The sequence below is a fragment of the Gavialis gangeticus genome, unplaced genomic scaffold (genome assembly GCF_001723915.1).
Source record: "Gavialis gangeticus isolate Ggan-Ray unplaced genomic scaffold, GavGan_comp1, whole genome shotgun sequence".
NCBI lineage: Eukaryota > Metazoa > Chordata > Crocodylia > Gavialidae > Gavialis > Gavialis gangeticus.
The window spans coordinates 162,357,414-162,368,780 of record NW_017729024.1 but is presented as its reverse complement, the minus strand read 5'-3'; the positions used below and the strand labels follow the sequence as shown (position 1 = coordinate 162,368,780).

The 11,367-nt window shown below is 40.1% G+C and overlaps 1 protein-coding gene across 2 annotated transcripts in view; it reads right to left on the bottom strand.

Moving 5' to 3' along the window:
• Positions 1-6,496: 6,496 nt before the first annotated feature.
• Positions 6,497-11,367, bottom strand: part of ZFR (zinc finger RNA binding protein) — a 73,785-nt gene continuing 68,914 nt past the window's right edge. For both annotated transcript variants that reach the window (XM_019517997.1, XM_019517998.1), the window contains exons 18-20: positions 9,938-10,049; positions 9,742-9,839; positions 6,497-8,865 (exon numbers count right to left, since the gene is read on the bottom strand). In XM_019517997.1, the coding sequence (XP_019373542.1) occupies positions 8,686-8,865; positions 9,742-9,839; positions 9,938-10,049 (390 nt within the window). In that variant the 3' untranslated portion in view covers positions 6,497-8,685. The remainder of the gene's footprint in view (positions 8,866-9,741; positions 9,840-9,937; positions 10,050-11,367) is intronic.

Here is an 11,367-nt window from a genome sequence, read left to right as displayed (position 1 = left end):
AGACCATTTTGTATTTTCTTTGGGGTCCTCAAACAGTGCCAAATAATACTCCTTATACTACAAGTATTCAACCTATATCATCATCTTTTGGCTTTGGAAAGGGGCCTCACCACTTCTGAAAAACACAAGTCCATTTCTCAACCAGTTAGAGGATTTTATTCAACTGATGTCTGTGAATTTATAGCATCTCCATCGCTCATGAGCAGCAGAAGAATTGGGGTGACTGCCCTGGGCCCTGCACTTTGGGGGCCCCTGCAGAGCCAAGCCGACTTTGTGTCCAGCCACTCGCCACCCCCCTGTCACTGCCGCGTCCAGGCCCTGCACAGGCTGATTTGCCCCGATCCTCACACCCTACTATAGTCATCTCTGGCCATGGTGATCCAGAAATTACAGGGGAGGCAAGATTTTTTAGGGTGATATTTTTTATTAAACCAAATATGTGGTTGGGATAAAGTTAGACATGCTCTCAAATGTAAGACGTTCTTTATCCAGTCTGGTGTCTACATCCTGCAAAAATATTTTGAAAAATTGGGAAAGATTCTATAGGCGTGCCTACACATTCATTAATGAACTGTAATTATGGCGCATTTAGTTACCGGTCCTAACATTAATGCACCATAGTTACAGGTCCCAAACTTAATGCACCATAATCAGCACTACTGTGCAGTAGTGCCAGTGCACACTTTTAAGTGACACTGGTGCACAGCAGGCCAATTCTACTGTGCATTAGTGCATTAGCACAGTTTTTGCCTGCCACACTAATGCACAGTAGAATTAGTCTGAGCATTTAGTGTCTCATGGAGATGTGCCCAGTAAGAGCTAGAAGACCAATTTAAAGTCAAAAAGGCCTGGCTTAGAGAATTAAGTGCAATTCATTTAGCTTATCAAGGAGAAAGCTAACAAGTGACTTGGTTTGGGTCTTTAAATACCTTTATGAGGGAAGAATTCTACTAGTTAAAAGTTATTTTGTTTAGCAGACAAAGACATAACAAAAGCCAAAGTCTGGACATTGGAAATAAACAAAATAAGGGTGGCAAAATAAGGCTTGGATTTGTAACAGTGAGGACAGTTAATGATAATCAAATAGTAGGTCTTAAAATTATTTATTCATAAAATGACTCCAGAGGTTAAATGGAGTAGTTTTTGGAAACCTAATCAGTAACATATCACAAGAAATGCTTGGTGCTGACAAATCAAAGCAGTGAAACTGTTAGCATGGCATAACCACAGTGGAATTTGATCTTTGGACACAGCATAGCATGAGTTGTTAATTAAGTCTTAGTTTACCTAGGTGTCTAGGTTACCTGGGAAGATTTACCTTTCCACTGCTATGGAGCAATAAACCTCCCTGTCATATATAGCTAGCCTACTCATCAGCCTTTAGATGTTGCATTGATGGTGAAATTATTCCTGCCACAAATAAAAATCACTTTATACACTTTAGTATAAGTAACTGGAATAAAAACCAAAAAAAATTAGGTAGCAGTTATCATGCTTGTTCCTTCTTCCATCCTATCCAAGGATGGAAAAACATAAGAACACGAGACATTGAAAAGTAAACAGAACCCTCTCCCTGTGTTGACACAAATGTACCTCTTCCTGGAGAAAGAAAAGAACTGCATTTCTTGAGTTTCAACCCCAGCTTTAAAGAATAGGTAAAATCTTTGGTGTTGAATTGTTTTCTGCTTGCAACCTTGAAAATAAAAATTAACATCAAAGAATATTGGAAGTTTCCAAAAAAGAACGATTGTACAGCATCCAGTTCTGTCCTCTGCAGTGTAAATACACTGAAGTTACACAGTGTAAAACTGGTTGAGGGCAGATTTGGGAGCACAGTTGGCAAAATACTTTGTGTTTTCTCTCAAGACAAACTGTGCTTGGTAAGATGTGAAGGCTTGCTCCTGCGTCAGCTGAAGGCAATGGAATTCAGTGGGAGCCAGCTCCGGCCCTTGGTTACAACCTGCAGCATTCGTCTTTGTGGCATAATTAGCATGTTGTTTCCTGCAGTCATAACTTTGGCTGCAGGTATTTTCTATGGCTTTAATACAAAGCTGGGGTGGAAAGGAGCAACAAAGTGGGACACTGATTGAAAAAAGGTGACCCAGGCACCAGATCAAATGTTTCCTGTCATGGAACGGTGAAACTGTGCCCACCCAGAACAGACTGGACCCTAATTTTTCAAGGTCTGGTCTGAAAGATTCATATGCAATGAACTTGACAGAACTCAGTTTTTTAAGCAAAAGTCTGAGCTGACTGTGGTGGATACAGGGAGAGTTGTGCATGGTTAGAAGACTGCTGGATGCTGCACTACCTCCCAAATGGGAAGCAGTATAGCTGCCTTAGTACAGCGCAGCAGGTGGGCTAAGTAGCTCTGCAGAGAGGCAGCTCTAATGAGCCCTGCCGCAGAATCATCCTTATACAGCTACTGTGGTTCTGCTTAGATCAGGGATGCTCAACCCCAGCCCATGGCACTCTGTCATCCAGCCTGTGGACTACCCACAGGTCTGGAAATTTGGTGGTGGGAGAGAGATGGCACTGCTTCCCTGCTGCCAAATTTCTAAATGCATGGGGAGCCCCAAGTTGTGTGCTCTGATTGAGGCACCCTATCCCAGCACACAGGGCCAGGTAAGGGTGGCACCAGATCCCAGGGCCCATTCCTGCCACATGGGATCTGGGAGGGAGTGGCACTGGGTCCCCAGGACCCAATCCCAGCCCACTAGGGGCAGGAGAGGGTGGTGCAGGGCCTCAGGGATCCAATACCAGTGTGTGAGGAGTGGAAGGGGGTGGCAGTGGGCCCCCAAGATCCAGTCCCACTAGGGAGGGGGCAGCGCTGGGCCCAGTCCTGGTGCATAGAGGATGGGAGAAGGTGGCCTTGGGCCCGAGGCCTGATCTGGCCTGCAGACTGGTTTGGCTTCACTCATCTGGTCCGGCTTCACTCATCTGGTCCATGAGGCCAAAAAGTTGAACACCATTGGCTTAGACCAGTAGTTTTCAATCTGTGGCCTGCAGACTGTCTAAAGGTTCTTTAGCAAAAGATGGCTAAGATCAATCAAAAGTACATGAATGCCCATTTACAATTCAAAGGGGTCCATACCTTCATTTGAAATTTCCAAAGGGGTCTGCACCATTCAAAAATGTTTAGGGGTCCACAAATAAAAAAAGGTTGAAAACCACACTGGACAGCTGGTAAATCTGGAAGGGGAGGGGGCAGGGAAGAGGCATGGTAGGTGGGGGCAGATCAACACCTCTGCAGCAAAGGAGGGATTGGGGCTGGGGCAAGCACTGCCCAGCCGGGGCAGGAGGGCATGGGGCAAAGGCACAGCTCATCCAAGTGGCAGGAGGCAGGGTGGGGGAGAGGGGCAGTTCCTGCCACTGCATGCCACTGCTCTGGGGCAGTGTAGAGCAGGCAGCAGTAGCGAGGAGACCCCCGGTGCAGATCTATGCTCCCTGCAGAGCTGAGTCTCAGGGCAGGGCAGCAGCATACAGCTGCTTCCCTGAAAGCCTGGCTCCAAAGCTCTGAAAATTTCTGAAACATTTTGGATGCCTTGTTTTGTTTCAGATATGCTTTTGAGCCTTTTGTTTCTATTCAGATTCGGTGTTTTGGGTGCTGAAATGGCCCAAAACACCTCCAAAATGAAACAGCTGCCAAAATTTTGCACAGCCCTACCGCATACCTCTGCAGCCACAGGGCTGCAACACATGTACAGTCCAGCCCCAACAGTTTTCTAGCACTATTTCTGTGAAATTATCTTAAATGTTGCAATTAGGCTCACAGTAGTTAAATATTAAGAACTTCAATGCAAGAAGTGACCACCTGTCTATAGCCATTAGCTTAATTTTATAAAACTATGTTGCATTGTATTCCATTTACCCCCACGCCTTTGATAGCCTTTCTTTGAAAATCTGCCTTGAAATCTTCCATGGCAGTTGGTTTGCTAGGTTTTTTTCCTTCCCTTTTTTGAATAAAGATGTTATGCTTGTTATTCTCCCAATACAGGGCACTATACTTATGATAACGTGGGTGAGTTTGTGGTGGAGGTCTGCTACAGACCACCACACCATGAGGAAGTGGTGGATGAGGCTTTCTTCAAACAGCTAGGGAGATGGCTATGACTGCAGAGCCGCTGGCCATTGTCTTTGAAAACTCGTGGTAATCAGGAGAGGTCTGGGATGATTGGAAAAGGGCAAATACAGTGCTCTTATTTAAGAAAGTGAAAAGGAGGATCCAGACAACTACAGACCAGTCAGCCTCACCTCAGTTCCTGGAAAAACTGAAATCCATTTCTAAGCACTTGGAGAAGTTGATTAGGAGCAGTCGGCATGAATTCACCAAGGACAAGTCATGCCAAATACCTTCTACGATGAGATGACTGGCTCCATGGATGTTGGGACACCAGTGGATATGTTATACCTTGATTTTAGCAAGGATTTTGATACCATCTTTCACAATATTCTCACAAGGCTAAAGAAGTACAGGCTGGACGAATGGACTTCAAGGTGGATAGAAAACTGGCTGGAGCAAAGGCTAGAGCACTTCCCCCTGCCCAAGAGGGGAAGTGCAGCTGGTGCTGCTGCTCCGGCTTCCCCCATGGCCAGAGGCTGCCCAAGCTCCAGCAGCAGGCAGAGCATGGCTGGGCAGCCCGACCTCATCCTGCTTCTACTGCTGCTCCATGTGGAACCCACTGACATTGCAGCCCCACAGCCCAGCTGCTCACCCAGCGATATCAATCGACAAACTGTAACGGATGAATGTGAGTGGGAGAGAGTGCAAGAGAGCATGCATACCAGTTTGGATGGAGTTTCCATTAGGAAAATAGGCATGGTCTCAAGGCACTTATGCAAAACTATTTGGAACAATAAGAATGCACATATTTTTTAGTGAGAGATCTTGCAAAACTGATGGGAGGCCACCAACAGAAGCCTGGTGGGTTATAGGGATATCTCCTATGCCCAAACTTTTATTCTTTACAGCACATTTAATACATGTGAATGTGTGAGGGTTGACATGCCAATCTAGGGGAATTCTTGGGTGAATGGTTGGCTGTATATGCAGGGGACTATGCCTGATGGCTTTCATCAAGAGGCTTCAACTCTGGGGTTCTCAAGTAAGAAAAAACAACTTTGATATATTCAAAATCCTTGACAGCTTTTTGGCTGAAAACAAGTTGACGCTGGACAATGATGTGAAAAGTGAAATCAAAGAACACTTGAAGGTGCTCATATCTCAGTTTTGCCAATGTTTTCCTGAAACAGGCAATGAGAATGAGTAGACATGTAAACCCCTTGGTAGTAGACTGCAACTCTAGGTCCTAACAGCTGAAGAGGAGCAATTACTTGAGTTATCCTGTGATGAGAACTAAAACTTGAATTCAAGCAGGAACCTCTGGCCTGATTCTGGTTGAAAATCAAAAAGGAGTACCCTGATCTGACAGATAAGGATATTAAAGTCTTGATGCTGGTTCAACACTGTTTACTTATGTGAAAGTAGATTTTCAGCCTTAGTATCACTAAAAATGAACTGCTAAAACAAATTGGATGTCGAAGGAGATTGAAGACTGACACTATCACCTATCCTACCAAACTCTCACATGCTTTTTGCCAAGAAGCAAGCTCAACTATCTCATTAGAACTGACAACAAAACGGTGAGTTCAAACAAAACTGTATTATTGTTAATGTTGTTGAAATTATTTTTAACAAAACAGTTTTCAGTAATTATCTACTTATGTTTACTATATACACGATAGATTTCCAAAGGGGTCCATGCCTCCATTTGACATTGTTTAGGGGTCTGCAAATGAAAAAAAGATTGAAAACCTTTGCTTTAGAGTAGAGTAGGGATTCTCCATTATGATAAGCTAAGATCCTTTGAAGCGTGCTGCAGAAATTGTGGAGATATGCAGATAAGGGCAGGCTCAGGCTCTCCTTGCCTGGCTGTTTCCTTGTCTCCACTACAAGGCAATCACTATAATAAATAATTTGGCTTTTGAAAAGGGGTGTCACTCAACTCACAGAAGTTATGGAAGGGTGCCTTGAGTCTAAAAAAGGTTGGAGAACTACTGCTTTGGAGTAATTGTAACGGGCATCTAGGTAAGCTGCCTAGATGCACTGCTGTAAGTCTGAACAACAGTTATGGAGCTTTAACTAGTCTCATTTTCAGGAATGGTTCCTCATTACAAGGAACTTCGGAGGGAAAGCTGGTACTGTTGCTCTTTAGGATTCTCCTGCTCTTAGAAGTATTACAAATATAACATTGTTAAATAAAAGGTAATTAATACTAAGTAATTTTGCACTGCACATTGGTATTACTTATTCAGTGGTAAAGTACTCATAATTCAGAAGTTTAGTTGCTAAATCTGTGTTTGCAAAAGTCTTAGCTGTTACTTTGTAAATAAAAGATTTCGATTAAAGTGTAAATAGCTTCTTGAAATGAATAATGGATTAAAAAAAGCCAAAACAATTACTACACATCCATTCTTTTACCACGCAGATCAAAAATCATTGTCACAGCTTTATGTTTAATGTGGAATCACTTCAAGTATACAATATTTCAAACATCCAGAAACTGGTTAAGAGATAGAAGCCAGCTGAACAAAAATGCATGAAATCCAAAACTCATTTGTGGCCTTTTCATCTTGAAGTATAGGGTCAAATGAATGAACTAATAGCATATCTTCCTATGAAGGAAACTTTGGTATGGAGTTGAAATGGCCACACTGCAGAGTACCTGAAGTGTCGGGTATGAAGTAATTTTCAGAATAAGTAGTGATGGACACCATGGCAGCAAGACATTTTCACCTTCAAAAACAAAAGATCACAAGCAACTGCACAATGCTAAGCTGAATATCAAGGCAGCATAAAAGAAGTTAGTGAAATCTCTCTATTGAAAATAATTTTAAGCATGTGCTAATTCTTTCCAATGTAAAATTATTTTATGAAATCATTTCTGCACAGTGTAAGCTTTTCATTTAGATTTTATTTGCTGATCAGTAGTATCCTACTTATTTTTTTAAAGTGGCACTCTTTGCTAATCATAGGATACTTAAACTTCTATCACACTCTTCTTTTTAAATACTGTAACTTTTCTCCACAGGCCCCAGTACTAATTATTTGGGAGTTTCACCAGTATATTCTGAAGTACAAGACAAAAAATTGCTAAAAAGGTCAAAGAAGTTTGACCTCAAACAAGGTTTTGAACTTATTTTATTAGGGAAACAAGTGTTTTTGCAATATCTAGCATTCTCCTACAGCCATTTGTAAAGGAATTCTAGGAATGTTAGTCAATATTAAAGTAAGTGTTTTATAGGTCTGCAACTAAGCATAGCACACACCAAACAGAATGAGCGAAACTTCAGTTTACAGTGTATAATGAACTTTAGTCATTTAATAAATTTTAGTTTTTATTTGTGTATTCCACTGTAGTGCTGTGACAACAAATCACACCTGTGTACCAGAGCATACATCAACAGTATGATGTAATTTTACTTACACCACTGCTATACTTAGCTTTTTGAAGAAGGAGACATAAGCATACACTATGGCCACATCAAATAATTTTCTGGGTTTTTTCTTCAATAATCTTTGCTTTGTCAGCAATACTCTGTTAGTTTTAATTTCTGAGTTACTGAAAATTACAGAAATTGTATACAGGAATAGCTATAGGGAGTAAATTTGCAGGCACTGATATGACAAACACTTATTTTAAGGGCTAAGAAGTGGCATTAGTATCACACTGACAAAGTTTATTGAAAACAACTACTAACTTTGTCCAAATGGGAGAATGCCCTCTTTTACTTGCATCTTAAGGAAAAAAAATTCAGAAAGTTATTTTTTGGCCTTGCTATGTCACAAAGTCAATCATACAAAGACCTACGCATTAAACTAAAACGATAGTTTTAAAAGCCCTTCTATTAAAAACAAAAACATCATGCAATTTTTTTAAATCAATAATGCAGCTGCTTTAAAACTGTTGCAAGACCATACTGTATATATTAGCTTTTACACTGCTAATGCACAACTAACAGCAAACCTGATTAGATTAACACAAATCTGTCTTAATTACACCGTTATATCACACTAGAGAGACAAATGTCACAAGATTGGCAGAAACATTTAATTCAGAGCGCTCAAATGGCAGGATAGTTGTGTTGTAATCCTTCACATTTAGAAAAGAACATAATCCTGCAGTCTCACTTTACAAAAAAAAATTTCTGCTGTAAAATATTAAGTGGGAGGGGAAGCTGTATATAACATCTAACACAAAGTAACTTATACAGCTAGTGTCAAAGGCAACCAAAAAACCTCTAAATAAAATATCAAAATACACATAGCAACCAAAGCACAAATGCTGCATTAAATACAGTCAGGATGTAAGATGAAGCACTAGTTAATAAACAGGACAAAAAAAAATTGGGAAGTTAGCAACATATGGTTAAAAGAAAAAGGGAAAAATCTTGAACTATTTTCTTTTTAAATCAGAGCACAAAACTTCCATTTGTTATCTTTCTATCCATAACCTGTCTAATAGAGCACATCCACTGAAAGTTTACAATTCACAGAAGAGCTAAGCGTTCTTCTGCAAACTTAATCTTCCAGCTGTTTTAAACAGACACTATTATGAATGAAAGTAAGTGAGGCAACAAATGGACTTTTATCATCACCTCTCATCTTAATGCTCAGAGATATTTTTAAAAGTTATCATAATCTTTTTTGTCTTTTTTCCCCTCTGCTTCAAAGCCATCAACTCCATCACTGTCCCTTCTCCTTTTACGGTTGCTATGGATGTTGAAACGTTGGTTCATCTGCGGCAATGGATCCATTCCTAAAACTTTGTGTATCTGACGGAATGCAAGAAGTCTCAATGCAAACTAGTAAAAAGAAATAAAAGGATATTTCTATTAAAAACAAATATCAAACTTAAGTTAGGCAACAAACATTTGCTCCATAAATCAAGTCTGTTATAATGTGAAAGATTATACAAATTAATTTAGGGCATTATTCTTTTAATACAACTCTAAATTTAAAAAGCATATTGGTATTATCTGAACATCTTTATGGGTGCCTTTACACAGGTTCTGAAGTGGGTGGGGAGAGGGCGCCTTAATTAGAGCATCTCTCTGGAGCCACACTAATTAAAGCGCCCACAGTGTTTGTGTATTCAGTGTCCTGCACTTCAAAATGGCGGTAGGGGTGCCTTAACTAAAGCTCATTCAACAAGCTTTAGAATGCTCCAGCAGACTTGATTAATAGTCTGCTTCAAAACATGCTAATTAGCACACATCGGAGCAGGCATCCAAACACACATGTAGGTGCTGTATGAGTATACACAAATAGAATCACAATAATCATTTCCCCAACTTAAACAGTAGCAAATGTTATGCTTGTAACAGTCAGGATATAGCATTAAGTTCCCTTTTTAGATCTTTCTGATACCACAAAGGTGAGTTAGCCTGCACAAAGTGGGTGTTGAAATAGCCTTGTCTAGCCTAAAGGCTACTTTAATTTATGCCAGGGGCCAAGCTGTCTGCTAAATGCCCCAGGGATCAGAGGAAAGAAAACCCCCCTATGTTTACTGATCCTGCTACTAGAACCGAGGAGCGTTTATGCAAGAACAACTGCAGAAACAGACCTTAAAAGTCAAGTTCCTGAAGAAAAACAAAAAACCCAGATTCTATTAAGGAAGGAAAACATTCTTTAGACTAAAAATGCACCAAATCTTCTTCTTCCATTATGCTATTTATTACCTGTGCACTTGAAGTAATATCCTCTCTTTGCTGGTCTGTCATTACAGCAAGTGTATCAAAAGGATCTTTTTCACAAGGATCCAGAAGGCCAGGACCGCCTATAACAATAAGGGTAATTACCATTGTCAGTGTCCCTATGTAGTGTTTATAATATATTGTAAGCTGTGGGCACAAATTCTAGAATGATGAAACTTGCCTTTCAGGATGATGCCTGAAGATATACACTCAAAAACTCTTCTCAGTGCGTCACCTGGGCTTTGCGGTCCAGAAGCACTGCTGATTGCCTTCTCTACTAATAATTCCATAGCCTGAATTAAAAAGAAAAGGCAGGGGTTTTTTAATGTTTGCTAAAAAAGCAGTAATCCAGCCATCATCTTGGAGCTCCTGGTACATATTTTCCAAGAATCTACACATAGTATTTTGCATCTAGCTAAAAAGTAAGGAAAAACAGAACTAGATGCGTGTTTGGTTTTTTTTTACATGCAGAAAAAGTTAGTCTAAGAAAAAATAGTAGTACTGATTTCTCATATAGTGCTTTTTGTTGGTAGACATCAAAGCACATTATAAGAGACAAGTATATATTTAGTAGTAAGATTTGAAATAGAAACGTGAGTAACTTGTCCATATATAATAATCTACACTGTAATACACAATATAGAAATTAGCTTACATGATCAGCTATCATATTTTAAAATATTCTTTGTAATGTTTTCTGTGAATTTCTGAACTTCACTACCACACATGCACACATTGGTAACACAGACTTCCTGGAATTATGCTGAGTGTGGCAGGTTTCGTGAGATCCTAAAAATATTTAAGTAATACAGAATTTGCATCTTGTGAGTTGCGGTTTCAAACAATTCTCCTCTCCTCCAATTTTCTTCTTAAGAGTACATGTCCAAGATGTATTAAAATAATTTAGCTCAAAGCAGTAAAGATCACGGCCTAAACAATTTCCATTATGGGCTGGCTGGCAGCTACTTATAATTTTGAGAAAATTTCATTTTTACTTGCCTGTTTCAGTTAAAATAATGTATTATAAATTCAAAGAACAAGGCAGAGATCCAGGAAAAAGGAAATCCTTTTATGGATTGGACTGGAGTTAAGAAGAATCATCTTCTAATTCCTGTCTATAATGGATTTCACAAATCAGCGGTTCTCAACTTTATTTAGACTTAAGGCATCCCTTGTTAGATACCCCTCAGAAAGTGCCAGCTCTTGGCTTTCATTCACTTTGTGACTATGGAAAAAATAGTAGAGCAATTATTCTGTTACAAAGACCTAAGAAATACCACACAGCAGGTCAGAATGTTTTTGACATTATGGATTCCTATTGTAAGCTCTGGGTTCATCTTGTAAATCATGTGTAGGTGTTTGCCTATCTAACCTTACTAATGTCATGTGTTACCTTTGAAAGGATCTTACAGTCCCCCTGGTTGAGAACCACTGTCCTAGATTAAGTTGCGCAAGATTATTCTAATGCAGGGGAGGGCAATTATTTCGGGGAGAGGGCTGCTTATTGAGTTTTGGGAAGCCATCGAGGGCAGCATGACAGGCAGCCAGAGGCAACTAAATATTAATTTTCTAAATTTTTTAGAGGCCCTGTGGGCCAGATAGAATGGCCTG